This window comes from Papaver somniferum, chromosome 11, assembly GCF_003573695.1.
Source record: "Papaver somniferum cultivar HN1 chromosome 11, ASM357369v1, whole genome shotgun sequence".
Classification (NCBI taxonomy): Eukaryota; Viridiplantae; Streptophyta; class Magnoliopsida; order Ranunculales; family Papaveraceae; genus Papaver; species Papaver somniferum.
Genome location: NC_039368.1, coordinates 80925087 through 80943851, shown reverse-complemented (window position 1 = coordinate 80943851; position 18765 = coordinate 80925087). Strand labels below are relative to the sequence as shown.

The 18765-nt window shown below is 37.8% G+C and overlaps 2 protein-coding genes, 1 non-coding gene and 2 pseudogenes across 4 annotated transcripts; 1 reads left to right on the top strand and 4 right to left on the bottom strand.

Annotated features, from left to right (window-relative positions):
- Positions 1–70: 70 nt before the first annotated feature.
- On the bottom strand, positions 71–239 carry LOC113325611. Its single transcript, XR_003348072.1, has one exon. It is a non-coding gene; the product is annotated as a U1 spliceosomal RNA (small nuclear RNA).
- Positions 240–457: 218 nt separating this feature from the next.
- On the bottom strand, positions 458–2230 carry LOC113320907 (annotated as a pseudogene).
- An 8185-nt stretch (positions 2231–10415) lies between these two features.
- LOC113324658 lies at positions 10416–11468 on the bottom strand. Its single transcript, XM_026572957.1, has one exon. The coding sequence runs from the start codon at positions 11466–11468 to the stop codon at positions 10416–10418; it is 1053 nt and encodes a 350-aa protein (XP_026428742.1).
- A 2381-nt stretch (positions 11469–13849) lies between these two features.
- LOC113323122 (4-hydroxy-tetrahydrodipicolinate reductase 1, chloroplastic-like) lies at positions 13850–16777 on the top strand. Of its 2 annotated transcripts, none has more exons than XM_026571388.1 (8): positions 13850–14558; positions 14966–15203; positions 15316–15440; positions 15539–15613; positions 15777–15878; positions 16142–16251; positions 16368–16455; positions 16556–16777. In XM_026571388.1, the coding sequence occupies exons 1-8, from the start codon at positions 14271–14273 to the stop codon at positions 16622–16624; spliced, it is 1095 nt and encodes a 364-aa protein (XP_026427173.1). In that variant the 5' UTR covers positions 13850–14270; the 3' UTR covers positions 16625–16777. The 2 variants fall into 2 exon arrangements, with proteins under 2 accessions (XP_026427173.1, XP_026427172.1); XM_026571387.1 differs by having other exon boundaries at positions 13851–14558; positions 15307–15440.
- A 435-nt stretch (positions 16778–17212) lies between these two features.
- On the bottom strand, positions 17213–17365 carry LOC113325566 (annotated as a pseudogene).
- Between the last annotated feature and the right edge of the window lie 1400 nt (positions 17366–18765).

Here is an 18765-nt window from a genome sequence, read left to right as displayed (position 1 = left end):
AGATGGTTATAGGTTACAGCTTTCTGCCATAACCATTACAGCTCTGCTGTTAAATTTTTGGGCTTGTAATGCAGGGGCAGCGCGGACGCACACCCCCTCATCAGGAACAAATTAAATTATGACATTGACTCCACCCCTTAGGATTGATCTTAGGCGAGCGCCCTTCCAAAGTGCCATGCAAGTAGCTAACCTAGGCCATAGCCCTTCATGATAAGCCATAGACCCCTCCAGGTAAGTTTTTTTTGTTTTTTTTTTACAACTAAATAGCCATGTTTTGATTAATCAATAATCATGTTTTGGGTACAAAGTCAAAACACTATATTTATATCATCATATTGTGTAAGGAACTATACTGGAACGAAAAAGAATGACCTGAATACATTCTTATAACAAAGAGACTGGGTTGGGACGATTCAAGAATCTGGTACCGCACAACATCATGGGGTTTTCTTCTCTTCTATTTTCCAAGCAAGCGGCGCACGCGTGCATTGGCCTGTTTACCTCTTGAATTAAGCTCATCGATATCAGTGTCAAGATGGTCCAGAGCTTTGTTTTGCCTTTCGAGCTCTGATCCATGTCAACAGCCATTGACTTAAGGTCACCCAAAATATTGCTCAAGTCGTTGAGTGCGTCATCCTGATTGTTCTTTTCCTCCTCGACCTTCCGCATTGCACTCGAAGATTCAGCAGCAGATCCTCGAGAGTTCTTTGGCCCCTTGGGAATAGGTGCTACACCTAACTTCTCTCTTTGTTCTTTGCTTGCCTTAGCTTTAGAGGAATCATCTGCAGTGATGAGAGGCCCAGTTATTGCTCGAGTCTTCTTAAGCTTCCATGTTTTGGAGAACATACCTCCAAGACTTCCCAAAAGCTTCTCGCCTCGGCTGAGATCTTGGTCAATATCTGACACATTGCATGAGTCCTGGTGATTTGTTCTCCTTGTTGATGCAATGTAACCAAAGTCTTACTAGCATCTTCTCTAATATCCCCGGCAATCTTTAAACAACTGTTCACCGATTTTGTAGTCTCCTCGGCTTTGTACACAGCGTAATTTTCCAGTTCCTGTACACTCTGATTTTCGAAACCACCAGAATCACTGAAGTCATTTTGATAGCTATTCCTTCCTCCCCTATTAGCTGTGTGCGATGATGAAGAGGGTTTTCTACCATCATCATCATCATCAAAGGGATTCGACTTCTGATCAGATAGAACTGGTTCAGAAGATGTCCTCCTTGCAGGCTTCATCCTTTGCTTAGTGTTATCAGAATCAAATGGGTTCGATGTAGACGACCCAGGTGGATCAACTGAGTTCTGCTTCGTCATTTGCGTATATTAATTAAATACCCTTAGTTTTGAAATCCTTCAAAAATACCCTATCACATTTAAATATACCCCTCCTCTTATATATAAAGTTTATCCTTTTAAAAATAAATTATATTAGTAATTTATTACACAGAACTTTTGTTTTTTTAATTTCAAAACGCAATAATTTTCTTTCTCAATCACTCTACCACCGCCTCCAACTCCAGCGTTGGAAATTCACCACCACCACCACTCCACAACCATCGCCACCACCACCACCACTTCACAACCATCATCAACATTCCACCGTCACAACTCCACCACAACTCATCGTCACCACCGCCACCGTAATTGTGACCACCATATCCTCCAAATCCACCTCCGTTTCCATCAAGTTGATAACAAAATTGAAAATTTAGAAATAAGTTAGGTCCATATTTTTGTATCAACAACCGAAGTTGATCCAGATTTTTGTATCAACAATCGAAGTTGACACCAAATTTTGGAACTGAAGTTGATATCATATTTGGTGTCAACAACCCAAGTTGTTACAAAGATTGAAAACTCGGAAATTAGTTTGATCAAGATTACGTGTCAACAACCCAAGTTGACACCAAAATCTGGTATCAACAACAAAAGTTGATCCCAAATCTGGTGGCACCACCACCACCACTTCCAGCATGTGAGATAATGAATGAAATGATTTTCATCTAAATTTTTATTAATATTGAAAGAGTATTTATAAGATTCAAAATTAAATGGATTACATTTTAGAAGATGAGGGGTATAATTATTGATGAATAAGGGTATTTGTGAAATCCATGAAAAGAAGGGATATTTATAACATTTCCACTTGTTATTTTCATAGGAGATTTCATAAACCCAAACATATTGAGTCTCTGGGCGATTTATCAAACAATTTCTGAGATTTCAACAAAGTAGGAAATACCAATTGGTCCTACAAATAATATATTAGAGAGAGTCTAGTCCAATTGACCTAGTCAATTGTCTGTTTGGTCCTATTTGATCCTAAAATTTATAGTTTGGTCCAAAAACTTATAGTTTGGTCCTAGGGTGATGTCATGGATAATGTAAATGTCATCCGGTAGTGGCAGAAGTACCCTTATATTATTGTTTGGTCCTAGAAAATAATGTTTGGTCCTAGGGGGACCACATATATACAAAAATCAACAGCAAAATATCTCATTTTTCATATTCAGATTCTCTCTCTTCTTCTCCAGATCTAGTTTTTCTTTCCTCTCAAATCTTTTTTCTCTGCTACTGTTGAACACAACCAAGACTGTGATGTTTTCTTTTTGTTGTTGTTTTGTTGAAGATGATGACGTGTTGTAGTTGAAGATGATAAAGATGATGTTGATGATGTTGTTGAAGACGGTGTTTGTTGTTGTTGTTGTTGATTACGATCTTGATTTTTGAATGTTTTGTGTCTCTGCTACTGATGATGATGATGAAGAAGATGAAGATTTGTTGCTGCCGCTGCTGTTGACGTTAAAGTCGATGGTGTTGATCTTGATTTTTGAATGTTTTTTGTCTTTGTTGCTGATTATGATGATGGAGAAGATGAAGAATACAAAGATTTGTTGCTGCTGCTGCTGCTGTTGACGTTGAAGACGATGAAGTTTATCAAAAATGACCAAAAATCTGTTGCTGCTGTTGACGATGAAGTCATCAAAAAAAATGAACCAAATCTTCTATTGCTACTGGAGTTGATGATGTAGACGGTGGTGTTTTTGAAGACGAAGATGTTGCTGCTGTTGTTGAAGACGTCGAAGAAGATGAAGATGATGATGATGTTCATTTTTACAAATGAATTCTGTTTTTTTAGGTTTTTATATGGAGTTCATTTCTGGAATGAATTTTGTTTCCTGTTTTTTTTAGGTTTTTATATGGAGTTCATTTCTGGAATGAACTCTGTTTCCTGTTTTTTTAGGTTTTTATATGGAGTTCATTTCTGGAATGAACTCTGTTTTTTTAGCTTTTTATATGGAAATCATTTCCGGAATGAACTCTGTTTTTTTTTTATCTTTTTAAATGGAGTTCATTTCCGGATTGAACTCTGGTTTTTTTAGCTTTTTATATGGAGTTCATTTCCGAAATGAACTCTGTTTTTTTAGCTTTTTATATGGAGTTCATTTTCTAGAATGAACTCTGGTTTATATGTTTTCTGAAAAAATAAGTATAAATTAACAGGAGTTCATTTTGACGAATGAACTGTTACAAAAAAATAAGTAAAAATTAACACGGAAGGGTACTTTTGTCTGTTTTATATTTTTAAATAATTGTGGACCAAACAGTAAAGGCGTTTTTCCAAAGGACTAAACAGAATGGGCCCACCTAAAAAAAGACCAAACGCTATTTTTTCCTTCAACAAAATCTTGGAAGACCCAAGATTTTGTTTTTGATTTCGTCTCTAGATAAATATCAGGGCTGAATTGGGGGCCATGACACATTTTATACCCACACCCAAAAATATATGGGGCTTCCAAAAATGAGGGTGAAATACCTATTTTATCCTTCTCTAATAACTAACCTAAAATCCTAATACTAATCGAGTGAGGCCCCCATTCACAACTCAATGAAAGGGTCGTTTATTTTAAATAAAATCTGACGATCATATGGCATGCCTAAACACATCTCTGTCCCAAATAATGAAAGGGTCGTTTATTTTTAAAAAAAAATTCTGACGACCCTATGGTATGCCTAAACACATCTCTGTCCCAAATAATGAAAGGGTCGTTTATTTAAAAAAATATTCTGACGACCCTTTGGTATGCCTAAACAGATCTCTGTCCCAATAATGAAAGGGTCGTTTATTTTTAAAAAAAATATGACGACCCTTTGATATTTCTTGTTTTGTTGTCTTTGACCTATAGTAGCAAGAATAAAAAAGATAATCTTGCACTGGTAACTCCTCCATCCAGACCTCCCCGCAACACAAAATACCTAAATGCCAGTCTATTACGAGGAAAAACAGCGAGTGAGGTAGCCTTACTTATCCGCGAACCCAGAGACCCATGTGATGATTCGTCTGAATTGTCCTCTTCACCCTCTCCTGTTATATCTGCAACTGGAAGCATAGAAGAAGAAGTCGCAGAACATGACGAAATTGCTTTAGGAGGTGAATATGTTGCTTATGATTATGATGATTATAATGATGGTAATGGTGGTGATGGTGGGGATGGTGGTAATCATGGAAATGAGGAAGAGGAGATTCAGGAGGAGGAGGAGGATGAAGGTAATGATGATGATGATGATGAGGAGGATGGAAATGGTGGTGCTAGCGGTGATGAAGAGGGGGATGAGGATGAAGGTAATGATGAAAATGGTAAGGAAAGAAATGATGGTAGTAGTGGTGATGATGATGATGATGTGGAGGAGGAGGAGATTCTAGAGGATGAGGGGGATGAGGATGATGGTAATGATGAAAATGGTAAGGAAAGAAATGATAGTAGTAGTGGTGATGATGATGATGATGAGGAGGAGGATATTCATGAGGATGAGGAGGATGCGGCGCAAACACAACCACAGCCACAGCCGAAAAAGAAAGTTCCAAATGCACCGAGTGCACGACACATGCCACCCACGCGTTTGCAGCTTACTCGTCTACCCGGTGGGAAAGCCAGAGGTGAACCTAAAGATGGCGGCAAAGTTCTATTTGGATATGATAGCTCGTGGGCCCGTACCATCAATGAGACAATTGTAACGATCTCAACTTTGCTTTTCATATGATTTGTTGATATTTAATTTCTTATGTTTTAATTATATTTGTTTGTCTTTCGTAGGATCATAAGAATGACACGCGTCTTTTTAGACACCAATCTTCTTATGCAAAAATGAAAAATGGCCCCTGGAAGGTGAATGTTCAAGAGTGCGAGACATTGTTGAAAACTCAGGTTTGTATGATGCCGTTCAAAACTCCGTGATTGCATTTGATAAGGCTGCAGTATCGTGTTTTACTGAGAGGTTTTACGGCGAAGTCGATGCTTTCCAATTCCCTTTTGGCGAGATGGCGTTGATATCCGAAGACGCAGAACAGATTTTAGGATTACAGGTTAAGGGAAAATCCACGAGTGACAAGTTCAAGAAAAACCTAGATTGGAAAAAAATATATGAATTGACGGAAAAGTTGTTTGAATGGGATGAAAAGACGACGTATGGTCTTTTTTTGAAGGGAAAGAAGTACCCAAAGAAAGAGATTAAACTTAAGGAAATTAGGAAGATGTATGCGGGGTCACTTGAGAAAGACGGAGACAATGAACTACTCTCGGAGAAGGAAGTTCGTGCGACGGCAGCCGCATACTTGTTGTATGTCCTTGCTTCGGTTATATTTCCCAATAGCAAAGGAAACAGAGTCAGCGTCAACCTTCTTCAACTTTTGGATCCCTTGGAGGATGTGTGTAAGTATTCGTCGGGACTGCCATAGTAGCACATTTGAACGCTCAGCTGGGAAAGGCTTCCCGGGAACGAACTTCTCAAATGAACGGGAATTTGGCTTTACTTCAGGTAATTTGAGTTATCAAATTTGTTCGTTGTTTGTAATATTTGTTGTTTTATATTTTTAGATTTAACTTTCTTTTATTGTTTTAATGTTGTTTCAGGTGTGGATTTACGAGCATTTTCCCTCATTGATCAAAGACGACGGAGACATCCAATTGGAGCCAACATGGAACAACACTAAACCAAGAGGAACTCGATACAAGTACAGTGGAAGTCAAGATAAGGAGGAAACTCAGAAGTTGAAGTTGTTAGCCATGCGCCAAAAATTGGACAACATGACAGAAAAAGAGGTAAACTTTGATCCCTATAAGGAAGATAGAATAGGTGGACTCCTAGATCTTGCATATTACCATGGACCTCTGTTTTACCCTTATGGATACTCAATGAACAATCCAAATAGAGTAATGCGTCAGCTTGGGTATATTCAAGATTCACCTGATGAGGATTATGTACCACCGTTCAAATATAAGTTAAAGAAATGCAAGGCGGACAGAAAGGCGTTGGCTGTTGTTTACGAACCTGAGCCTAAGACTGAGCATTGGAATAATAGGCATATGGCTACTAGTAGGGTAGACATATCTTGGTGGGAGCATGTTAATGAAGGTCACGAGGTAAGTGATGATTACATGCCATGGTATGAAGGCTTCTCCTACGATCGGGTGATAAGGATTGATCAGACTACGGGTAGGAGGAGCAACAAAGCATCTTCCTCTGCTTCTACGACCGACACTAGAGATGACTCTTCTATTCTTAAGCTTGTGGTAAGTACTTATTTTTCGAATTGTGTTAATCATTTACATACAATTTTAATTATGTTAATCTTAATCGGTATTTGAATGCAAACAGAGGGAACAGGTGAAGATTTTTATGAAGTCATTTTGCTGCAAAGCGGACAAAAGAGAAGTGATAGAACCTGAGAAAAGTCGTATGTACGCTGAGTACTGCCAACACATTGAAAATCCACAAGCAAAGAAAATGTTTGCTGATCTAGCAAAGCAATGTAAGAGGACAAGGAGAACAGCTAGCCAACTAAGACAAGAACGTGCAGAAAAGGGTGAAGGAAAGGAAGATGGTGATGATCAATCTAGTGGAGAAGAAGCTGGTTCTCCAAGGGGAAGTCCTAGACAGGGTCCTTCAAAGAAAAGCCGCACATCATCAAGTCAAGGAAGCTAGAGAGGTCAAGGCGTAGGTCGAGGCCGAGGTCGAGGTGGTAGTCATGGGTGAGGAGAAATTATGTCTAGAACTTTTAAGTGTATGGTTTAACATCTAGAACTTATGTCTTTTAGTATTGTCGACTTTAACTTACGTCTTTCTTAGATACAATTATTTTCTGTAGTTCGTACTATCGGTATCTTTGTGTTAATTATGTTTACAACTATGTTAGAAGTTGTTCTGCTTATATGAATGTTAAAATGATGTGAAAATCCGAAAAATATGCCAACTTTTTGTTTGAGTCGCCAGCAAATGTTTTGCAGATGAAAAATTCAAAATTTTAAGTGTTAGAGTCATCACCAAAAGTTTTGCAGATCAACGACTCAAAACCTATGGTAATGAAGTGAATGTTAGAGTCGTCAAGACAATTTTTGTAGACCAACGACTCAGGGTAGGCCAAACCACCAACTCTGTTTGATTTTATTAAAGGGTCGTTGACATTTATATAAAAAGTGAACGACTCTGCATTGACGACCCATCTGTTAAATTTGACTCGTCATTGTACTACCCATATAAAGGCTAACGACACTTACTAGAAACTTGGAAATAGTAGCATAGGAATAAATTTTTATGTTGCATTACAGTTGATCTACATTACATGTTATTCCTTTTCTTTGTGCGAGAGGCAACTACCATTGCGGCTTCGATGTGATAAAACTGCTCTGCTCTCCATTTGGTATATGCATCTTGGGCCGCACGTCTATCCCATTTGTACCTATTGATAAACTCGTTGTACTTGGTGCACAATCTCATAACGTGAATCTTCCTATCACGAATGTGGGATGGTAGATAATCATAGCGTAGTTTCTTGTGGTAATTGACGAAAGGACTCCAACCAACTTGAGTCCAAAATATACTCTCATCTTGATGTTCTTCGGGAAGATCTTTCACGATGTAATAGTTTTTAACCCATTCGGTCTCTTCCTCGACATGCTTGAATACTTCCCGGAGATGTGCTTGTTCTTTTCCTCGTTTTTTAGCCTCACGCGTCTCTTCTTCTTCCTTCGTAGGATATGGCGTAAAAGGGTATGGTTTTTGAGTAGGTCGCATGTTTCTTTTACGTATCTCTTCTTTCATTGCCAATATTGATTTGGTTGGTCGCTTGCATCTTCTAAGTATGCTTTCAATTGAATTGGTAGTTGATGACGAACTTGCCATTGAGAAAATGATATACTTTGATTGTTTTAAGTATGGTTGAATCTTTATATAGAAAATAGCCCAACGGCTATTTTTTTTTGGGAAATAGTATCTCCAAAAAGAGTCGTTGAAGGTATATTTATGGAATCGTTAGGGTTGAGGTTATGTAAACTAACGACCCTGTTTCAAATAAATCTCCGGTATACCAACATCCAGGAGTCGTTAGTTTATTGATAATCAGTTAACGACTTTGACAATCTATGATAAGAGTCGTTCATTTTTTAATGGGACCGATAACGACCCATAATTATCAAAACATCCAGGAGACCCTCGTTTATGGTCTAACAAAGTCGTTAGTTTATTGATAATCAGTTAACGACTTTGACAATCTATGATAAGAGTCGTTCAATTTTTAATGGGCCCGATAACGATCGTTAATTTCAAAAACATGCAGGAGACCATCACATTTGGACTACAGGGGTCGTTTATATATATGAATACATACCTAACGACTCAAGTTTATAAGACAGGAGTCGTTATCCTAAATTGCTTAAATGTAAACGACCATAGTATTAGTGATAATATAAACATCCAAAAAGTATGCTTCACAATAGTAAGTTCCTAAAACAAAACAACTCCTTCCACATTTAGTTGCACATGTCAACGTGTTCAGGCATTGTACTTGGTATTCCTTCCAAAGCATTCCACATGTTCATTCCATACTCGTACTGGTGTGTCCATTCCTAGGTGTAGTCTCCCCAATAACCATAGGCCACCCGTGGTAGAGGACATTCTTCGGAAATCTTCAAACCTATGTAATGGTTATCGTTGACATGTGCCATTACAATTATTCTTTTCTTTATCGCCGCCTCGCACCTAGTTCTTGAGGGTACGTACATACAAGAGCCACCCGGAAAGCCTTTGCTGAATACAATCACAACACAAGTGAATGTGTCCGCTAAAAGTTGACCGCCAAAAGGAATTTCATCCAAAACTTATAACCGGCCTTCTTCGACCCCTTCCGCCATTTCATGTTAGATACCAACTCTTTGAACTTTAATTCTTTCTCTTTTGAATCCCCTTGCATGATCATGGTTAAATAGAGTTGCTTTTCCTCCACAAGTTTAGCCGCCATTCTTATTCTTATATATTCGATTTGGGTGAGGTTGAGTTCGTCGGCTTGCTCGAAATGCCCTAATTGTTCGGTTGCCACATGCTAACCACAATTCCCATCCCCATCAACGTCGTCGGTGGATATAAGGTGATCTAAGATGACATAAGGAAGTTGGTCGGTATACTCTTTGTACAAAGTGTAAGCAACACGATGTGTTCTTCCTTGCGAATCCCTAGGTGTCTTAGAATTACCCTTTATTCCTCTTATCGTCACCATACCACTAGTTTTGCATTGCTGGGTACCGACCGCATGCTCAATAATATCCATATCTTCATTTTCTTGCATTTTTGACCGACCTCGTTTCTTAGGAATTAAAGACTGTTCGTACTCCTCATATTCCGCCTGGACATGCTCATGACGTGATAGGTCTCTATCGTAACCCTTGTCATTGTTAACAGTTTCTCTAAATTACATTTTAGTTGTTGGTCTTCCGGGTGGTTTTTGTTTGATTAGCTCTTCTTCAAACCCCAAGCTCTTACGGGCGGCCGGCCACAAGTTAGCAGTCAAATTGGGTTTTCCTGCATAATTCATTTTTCGGTATTTTTTCGTTAATGTACTTGCCAATCTCCAAGTCTCCAAATTCATCATCGGCTAAACCCGTGGGCTTTGGGATGAATGAAAGTTTCTGCCAGAATGAATCGATATCTTCAAGAGGAATGGAACCTTTGTGCCCATAGAGTTTATGTTTACAAAGGAGGCCGAGCCAAATATCGGTTGTACAATTACACTTCGTATTCATCACCTTTCCCGCCTCCGCTTTTGCTCTAAAATCTATAAGCGCATCCATCATATAGTTAATTTCCCACCATGATACTTGGTGTGCTACCAACCGTAACAAAGATTTGTCCCTTACGTGTTGCATCAAAAAACGGTCTTTACTCAACTCCATCTGAGTGACTATTTTTCTTAGGTCATCCCTCTGCGTGCTCGTGAATAGCTTCTTGTACGGTAACTACCCCACCCCTATTTTGATCCAATTTTTTTTTCAAACGCCCGTGAGGCTGCTTTGCAAGACTTGTAGACTCATTTTTGAAGTGCTTGTATCTATTGGTCCATGCATAAAAAAACTTCTCCTTTCAAGGATTTAACCATGTATTCAGGAAATACTCAACAACCTTCTTATGATCTGTGCTCCAAACATCAATAAAATTCTGCAAGTTGGCATAATACTTAACCTCTGTTTTCGAATGAGCCAAATAGTCCCAATCTTGGCAAAAAACTTTCCATACATCCCCATCTTCATCGTATTTTTCCTTTTCTTTCTTTTTCTCTTCCACTCGCTCTTTTTTGGAAAGTTTACTTAAACGCTCATCTTCTTCCTTAGAACGTTGATTACCCTTCTTAGTATAGATATTTTGGATTTGATTCTTGCAATTAGAAAAAAGATTGGTTTGGATGTGCCACGTACAAAGAAATTGTTGAGAAAGTGGAAAGACTTGACGAACGACACTCATAATTGCAAAATATATATCCGTAAATATAACCTGTGGCGTCTCTTCTCCACGGTAAATCAACCTCACTTGTTCCAACGCCCAAACATAGTCCTCTATTTCTTCTTTTTCCATAAAGCACCATGCAACGGTGAATGAATTTTTATCCGAAGTATGGCTTATCACGTTCAACATCGGCATGTTATACTTGTTTGTCTTGTAGGTGCAATCTATGAATAAAACTTGGTAAAAACACTGAGCTAAATCCATCATCCTTGGATGTGCAAGAAAAATATGAATCAATTTCTCATCCGGACCTACCTTAGTTTGCATGGCGTAGTTAAGAGTTTCTGCTAACCACTTTGATTGTTGCATAATGAACCTACCATCCCATTCAGTTCTCTTAATCGTTGCTTTGGCGGCGTTGATTGTGGAAATGGTGGACAAGTTATCCTTATCTTCCGCCCTTATTTCATTTAGGATCTTAAGTGGTCTAAATCCCTTCATCTGCCTAACTTTATCTATCTGATGTGGTTTCAACCGGGCATATGCAGGGTGTCCATATAAACTTGTGGGTGGAGGGTGGTTGTGACGACCGTCCGGAATAATATACAATCGGAATAGATCCTCTTCATGGCGTCTTTTGAAAACAATCCTGAACGGGCATTCACACTTCTTCGAATTTGTTCTATAGACCATAGTCGTCTTCTTCTCATACTTGTAATTCTTTCCTTTGTGACTTTCTCCCTTCTTACCCGCTCTCTCGCATATACCATTTCCATCTTGTTACCATCGACGTGTCTACTTTGAACAACCACACACATCTTCTCTTTTGCCTTAGGGATAAGCCATTCTTTGATGTCATCCTTGGTTTCCCATGTCGACATTGAGCAAACAATTAAATTATACAACCATGAGATCACTAATAAAATTATTTGAATATATAAATATATCGACTCGGTTAAGGTAAACGTACCAAATCAGTCATATAGTGTTGGGAGGTATCCGGACCCAATGTAGATACGGTTTCTGGATGGGAGCATTGTCGAACTACCAACTAAAAAACAAAACACAAAACCATTAAATTAGAGGGTCGTCAAGATATTATATGCAGATCAAAGACACCACATAAAGTCGTCAACAAATCTTTTGTAGATTAACGACTTTGATTCATTTTACATTAGAGTCGTCAATCTGCTAAAATGATAATTTCTGACACTTTAACAAAGGTCGACGACTCTCCGTGTACACTAACGACCCCTGATAAATATATATACACCATTCTGCTCGGTTTTCTTCTAGAGTCGTACGGTTATATATGTCCAACCTGACGACGAAATATACTGAGTCTAAGAGTCGTTTAGTTGTACACGAATTTTAGTAACGACTCATGATAGTATTTGCATTTATTGGAGAATTTAACTCAACCAAATGTGGTTGAGGCAGTTGGGTCGCTCAATGTTATAAATAGAGACCCATATCTCACCTCTTCCTTATCAAAACCCTAATTATCAACCTTCTCTTCTCCTTCTCAAAACAAGAGCAAATACCATGACTACTCCCTACACTTTCGAAGAGAATTGCGCCATTGCGAGAGCTTGGTTGACAGTCACAAACCACTTTGAAAGTCTAGACAAAGACATTGATGAAACATCGGATGCTTGGTGGAACCGCATATTCATCGTTTTTGTGGAATTGGACGGAAATCTCAACTCAAGGTCGTTGAAACAAGTCAAGGAACGCTTCAGGGAGATAAAATTCGAGTGTGATGTTTTGAAAAGAGAATTTACGGCCGTAAGGGAAGCCTTTCCGGATATGCTGAGTGCTATAAGAGTAAGTATTTAAACAAGAGGTAAAACTTATCCAAAGCTATGATCGATACTAACTAAGTATGTTTGCGTTTGCGCTTTCAGATGAAGAAGGCGTATGGATACTACGAGGTGCTTCGTGGGGAAAAGTTTGAGTTACATGATTGCTACTATATCTTCAATGAAACCATGTATAATTACATGCTTTATGATTGGGTGTAGAAGTGAATCGTTATCATGTATTATATTTAACCTTATGAAAGATGTATGACTTTTACAATTCAATGAAATGGTTCTATGAAATCAGAAATTATAAAAAAAAAAAAACAGTTTGAGTCGTCAATACTAGAGATGTATAAAAAAACGACTCTCATTTAATATGAAAGGGTCGTCCGTATATAATAATGCTTAACTGACGACCCTTACAGTGACAGCTACAGAGAGTAAGAGGTTTTTTAGTCGTTCGGTTCTAAACATATAAAGTTAACGACTCTATATTACCTAAAAGATGGAGTCATCAGCTTTTAGGAACCTCATTGACGATTTTTCATAACTGAACAATGGAGTCGTTTATTTTGGTGCCAATTCATTGACGACTCTACAGGGTCGTTAGTTAATTATACTCACGACCTAACGACCCTCACACTGAACTGTTGCATAGTGACCATGAATCGACCACTTGGAGCACCATTCATGCGATTTGAAGAGTATAGGAAGTTTACCTGATTGTTTAGAGCTTTGAGTTCTTCATTTTGAGTATTGGTTCCTTCATTTTGAGCAAAAGGATCTTCATTTGCAACAATTATCAAAGCTTCCTCTATTAACATCTCTTTCATCAAACATCCAATCCATAGGATTAGTTGAGACAATCTCACCATCAACATAATCATGTATGTTGTTTGAAGCTTCGCCAACATCATTTCCTCCACTAGAATCACTCATTCAAATAACCCTAAGTTTTCCTCCAAAACTCAACTTCTTCTTCTCCACAGCACAAAAACACAATTTTTCTTTTATCAAATTTTTATCCTTAAATCTGATTTTAATCTACCCAAATTAATTAACAACTAATCAACACTCAATTAACACTAATAATCCAAGAGTAGTTTAGCCATTTCTAAAAAATTGGAGTAGTTTAGCCATTTCTAAAAAATTGGGATAAGGGATAACTCCCAATTACTATTTCATGACCTTTTTTTTGTCCTGTAGTTAGGGGTGCCCTATTTCATGACCTTTTTTTTCCACTTACTATTTATTATTTCATGACCTTTTTTTTGTCCGTCCTATTTCATGACCTTTTTTTTATCCGTCCTATTTAATGACCTTTTTTTTTGTCCTGTAGTTAGGGTGCCCAATTACCCAATTACTATTTCAGGCCCCCAATTCAGCCCTGATAAATCTCTCTCTCCCCCTTTCTTTCTACCTGCCTTCTTCTTTCTTTCTCGTTTATGGCCCTCGTCCAGGTAAGCATGACTGTCTTGTTACAGTTCAAGCTTCTCTTATAGGCATGTTTTCTCCATCTTTTCTCTTTTCTATACAATGTGGGACTATTATTATACCTTCGTTTTCTAAGCATTGGGAGAGGTTGGGCTATGTAGATTGTATTGTAGACCTATAATCTTCTTGCAAACACTGCGCCCAAAAGCAGTATGTTTCAGAGTTTAACACTTCCAATCTCAGATTTTTCGATTAAATGTCTTCTTTCTCAATTCTGAAATCTCCATCAAAACCCCTCTTCTTCGTTAGTAATCAACTAGAGAAACAATTCTCCGCTTCAGATCTCCATGTTTCTCAATTCATTAATGGTCAACAATTTCATAAACCGTCAATCTCTAAACCCTTTACTTCTACTTCTTCTTCAATTAACAAAAAACCCATTACAGCAATAACAGCTACTCAAAAAAATGACAAACCCTTGTCTTCTTCTTCTTCTTCAATGTCATTATCAGTCTCAGAAGAAAATCTTGCATTTCCAATCATGGTAAAACTCTGAACATTTTTAGTTTTGTATAATACCAAAATGGGTTTTCTTTTGATTTTCATATAAAGTTGTAAGATTGATTGAATATAGAGTTACATTTGACAATCTGGTGTTATATTGATTCTAGCCTTCTAGGGATATATTTATCTGTCAACTAAGGGTTTAGGGATTTAGGGCCAAATTTTCCCCAATTTGTGAGAACTTATGTTTCGAGTTTTGATTTTCTGATTCAAAATAGAGTTTTTGTATTGCTTCCCTGGCAATGTAGCATATTGAAGTCGTCCTGGCATCAAGCAACAAAATTGGCTTGAAGATATACCACTTCCTGTTTTGTTCTTCCATTAAAGAAACGTGAATTTTGTGATCCAAGTGAAAACATTTGTATTTAGCTGTATATTATATTGTAGGTGAATGGTTGTACTGGAAAGATGGGTAAGGCAATAATAGAAGCTGGAGTTTCTGCAGGGCTTCAGGTGGTTCCCGTATCTTTCGGCAGTGAATCGAAGTCTGGGCAAATTGTGGAAGTAGGTGGTAAAGAGATTCACATATATGGTCCCAGTAGAAGAGAAAACATTCTCACCTCATTGCTCAAAGAAAACCCGAATATGATTGTGATTGATTTTACAGTCCCGGCTACGGTTAATGGTAAAATCTTCGTGGAATTTTTGTATGGTATTTTAGTTAAGCATTGTTGGTTTAAGGAGAAAATTCAGTTTCCTTCTCTAATATTTGGACCTTTGATTTGTAGCTAATGCAGAATTATATTCGAAAGTTGGAGTTCCTTTTGTAATGGGAACTACTGGAGGAGACAGGGAGATGTTGTACAATACTGTTGAAAAGTCAAAAGGTTATGCCGTAATCTCACCACAAATGGGGAAGCAGGTGACACAATCTTTATATTTCATCTCGATTGCGGTTCTTTTTCCTTCTGATTCTGCATCTGGGTTTTTCGTATGAACTAATGCTGTTTGTTTGGTTAGGTTGTTGCATTTATTGCAGCCATGGATATCATGGCAGAGCAATTTCCTGGTGCTTTTTCTGGCTATTCTTTAGAGGTATAGTCTTGCTCTTGAAAGATAGCCATATACTCTGTGATTGCATCAACCTTATCATCTCTATGTTCTTGTTCTGTTTTGGTTGTTAATCTATCTTTTTCATTGGTTTATTTGTATAGAATTTGTAGATGTACAAGTATCTGATTCCTATACATTTTCTTAGGTAATAGAGTCTCATCAATCAAGCAAATTGGACCCTTCTGGAACAGCCAAGGATGTTATCAAATGCTTCCAAAAGCTTGGGATATCCTATGAATTAGATCAAGTAAGTCATTACTCTCTCTCTCTCTCTCTCTCTCTCTCTCTCTCTCTCTCTCTCTCTCTCTTGTATTAAGTTTATATCATTCGATTGGATTTAGTTATCTTTTTGTCTTAGCGAGACTTTGCATGATGCACTATGTACTTAAGCAACTAGCAAGACTTGTAGGCTACTTGTTTTTCAATACCGACATCAATTTCTTTGTTAGGCTAATCCTGTAAGTTCTCTGAGAACCTTGTTTCGATGACCTGAGTAACTCTGTTAACCAGATGCAACAAGTACGTGACCCTGAACAACAACTCGAGATGGTGGGTGTACCAGAAGAGCACTTGCAAGGCCATGCGTTCCATGTGTATCATCTAACGTCACCTGACAAAACGTGATTTCTCACCCACCCATGCACTCTATACATATATATGTACATGTAATTTCAATTTCAGCACTGGCTTTAACCCACTCTTGTCTGATGAGTATTAAACTACTTTCCGCGTACAGGGTTTCGTTTGAGTTTCAACATAATGTGTGTGGTACCTCCATATATGCTGAGGGTGCAATAGATGCTGCCATTTTCCTGGCTAAGAAGGTAAGATGAAAAGAACAAATGCTCGTCTCTGGTTAACTCTCAATAGCAGCATTTGTACTTGGCTTGCGATGAAATTTTGACTCGTGGACTTTTGTTGCAGGTCCAGTCCAAGGCAGACAGACATATCTATAGCATGATTGACGTCTTGCGTGAGGGTAACATGCGATAATGCTTGGTTGCTTGTAATTTTTCACCCTGTTTCACGGGAAAATGTTGTTGTATGCCATCAGTTTTTCAACAGTGATATTTTTTTTTTCATCAGTTTCAAAGAATAGTTGAATGAGATTCACCTTTATAGAATCAAGAATCGGATTTTAAATTATGTAAGTATCAAATTTGCACTGCTCCCTTGTTTTAACAGTTCGCAGGACAAGATCCTAGAGAGAAACTTCAGATTACTGCACCACTTCCAGGTTCAGTGACGAGTTTGATTGACCTGTGTTGTTTATATTTTAAACTGGAACACAAGTTCCAGCTGTAATAACATAAAATCAACAAATTGGTTTCCAAATGCCAGAAACTTAGCCCAAAACTAGACCAAAAGCCTGCAATAAACAATAAACTAAAACTGGTAAACAATATCTTTCTTAGCTTAGGTAGGGGTGCACGAGGCCATTGCAGTAGTGCAAAGCAAATGCGGTGCATGTCCACCAGCAACAAGCTATACCGTGATATTAGGTGCATAAAGATCTGACCTGAAACAAACTCTAGGCAAATATTGGGCTTGGATGATTGGCATTTTGGGCGTAGAAGATTGGCAGGGGAAGCCCACACCCTTGGAAACAAATTCTGACGTAAATTCTGCTCAGCGGATAGATCTTAGGCGAGAGCCCTTCCAAAGTGCAATAAAAGTCACTAGCCTAGGTCAAGATTCTTCATGATCAACCATAGACCCTGTCCAGGTAAGTATGGTTTTAATCATAATTCAAGATATCCGTATAGGCATGTTTTCTCCATCTTTTGTTTAGACCGACCAATGTGGTGCTATTAATTCCTATTATTATCTTTCATTTTATGACTTTAGTTTCTTACTTTTTTTGGGAGGTGCTCTTATATTTTCGTTGGAATGCCAGTCGAACTTTGAGTAGTTAATTCACATAAGCTACATGTACATTGCGACTTTAAACTACGAAGTAACTCAAACTCAGGTTAGTGGACAACCAAAAAAGTACGTGAGGCAGTGCCAAAACTAGTTTAGACATGCCGTGAATTGACTAAGAGATTTGATACTTCGTAGACAATAACCTTCTCTTCCTTGGAGGATATAGCCTCAAATTAAGAACGCGCAATTGGGGATACATTTATTAATTGGGGATATGAATTACTATTTCCATCCAACAGTTTTTACTAAGGGGTGATTTTTGGATATATAAATACTCAAAATACCCTTTAGTATTTTTATTTATTTTCTTCTTCTCCTTTTCCTTCTTTTCATTCTCTTCTCCTTCTCTGTCGGCTTCTCCTTTTGATTTTCATTTTCTCCATCATCGATTTCAACACAATTTCATCGTTGTATCAAAAATTTCTTTGGCGATTAGTCTATTATATATATATGCCTCCTTGAAAGAAACATAATCATCAATTTGTTTTAAAAGAATTTGTTTAGGTTAGAATCAAAAATTGTAACTGAAAATTTTCAGTTCCAATTTTGTGCTGGCATTGTTTTTTATTTGAATACCATGTCGCTATCTTGTGTCGGCATTGTTTTTAGTTTGAATACCATGCCTATATCTTTTGTCGGCATTGTTTTTAGTTTGAATACCATGCCGATATCTAGTGCTGGCAGTTTTTAGTTTGAAAACCATGCCGAGACCAAAATAACTCAGAAAATCTGTCACAAAATTTTCTTATGCCGGCATGGTCGATTCTCAAGTGTACCGTGCCGATTTTAGGATAAAAACATACAGAAAATCTTACATCATGTGTCGGCATAGAAAATTAAGCAATGTACCATGCCGACATTATTGCCGGCATGCTCGATAATAAATTTTATGTGTCGACAGTGTACTTACAATTTCAAAATTGGGGGATATTGTGTATCGGTATGGTGAAAGTATGAATACCATGTCGATTTGGTCCCTGCCGGAATGGTATTCATACTTTTACCATCCTGATAATGAGTTTTTCAGGCACAACAATGACGAATTTAATGAAAAAAAATCAAATTTCAAACATTAATACCTATACATGAGTAATCGGAGCACTTGTGTGTTTATCTTGTTTACTTTCTTGGGTTGGTTCTTCACCTAAGCTTTCATGATCATAAATATCTTGCATCAATAAATTCAATGATAATGATTTATTCCAATG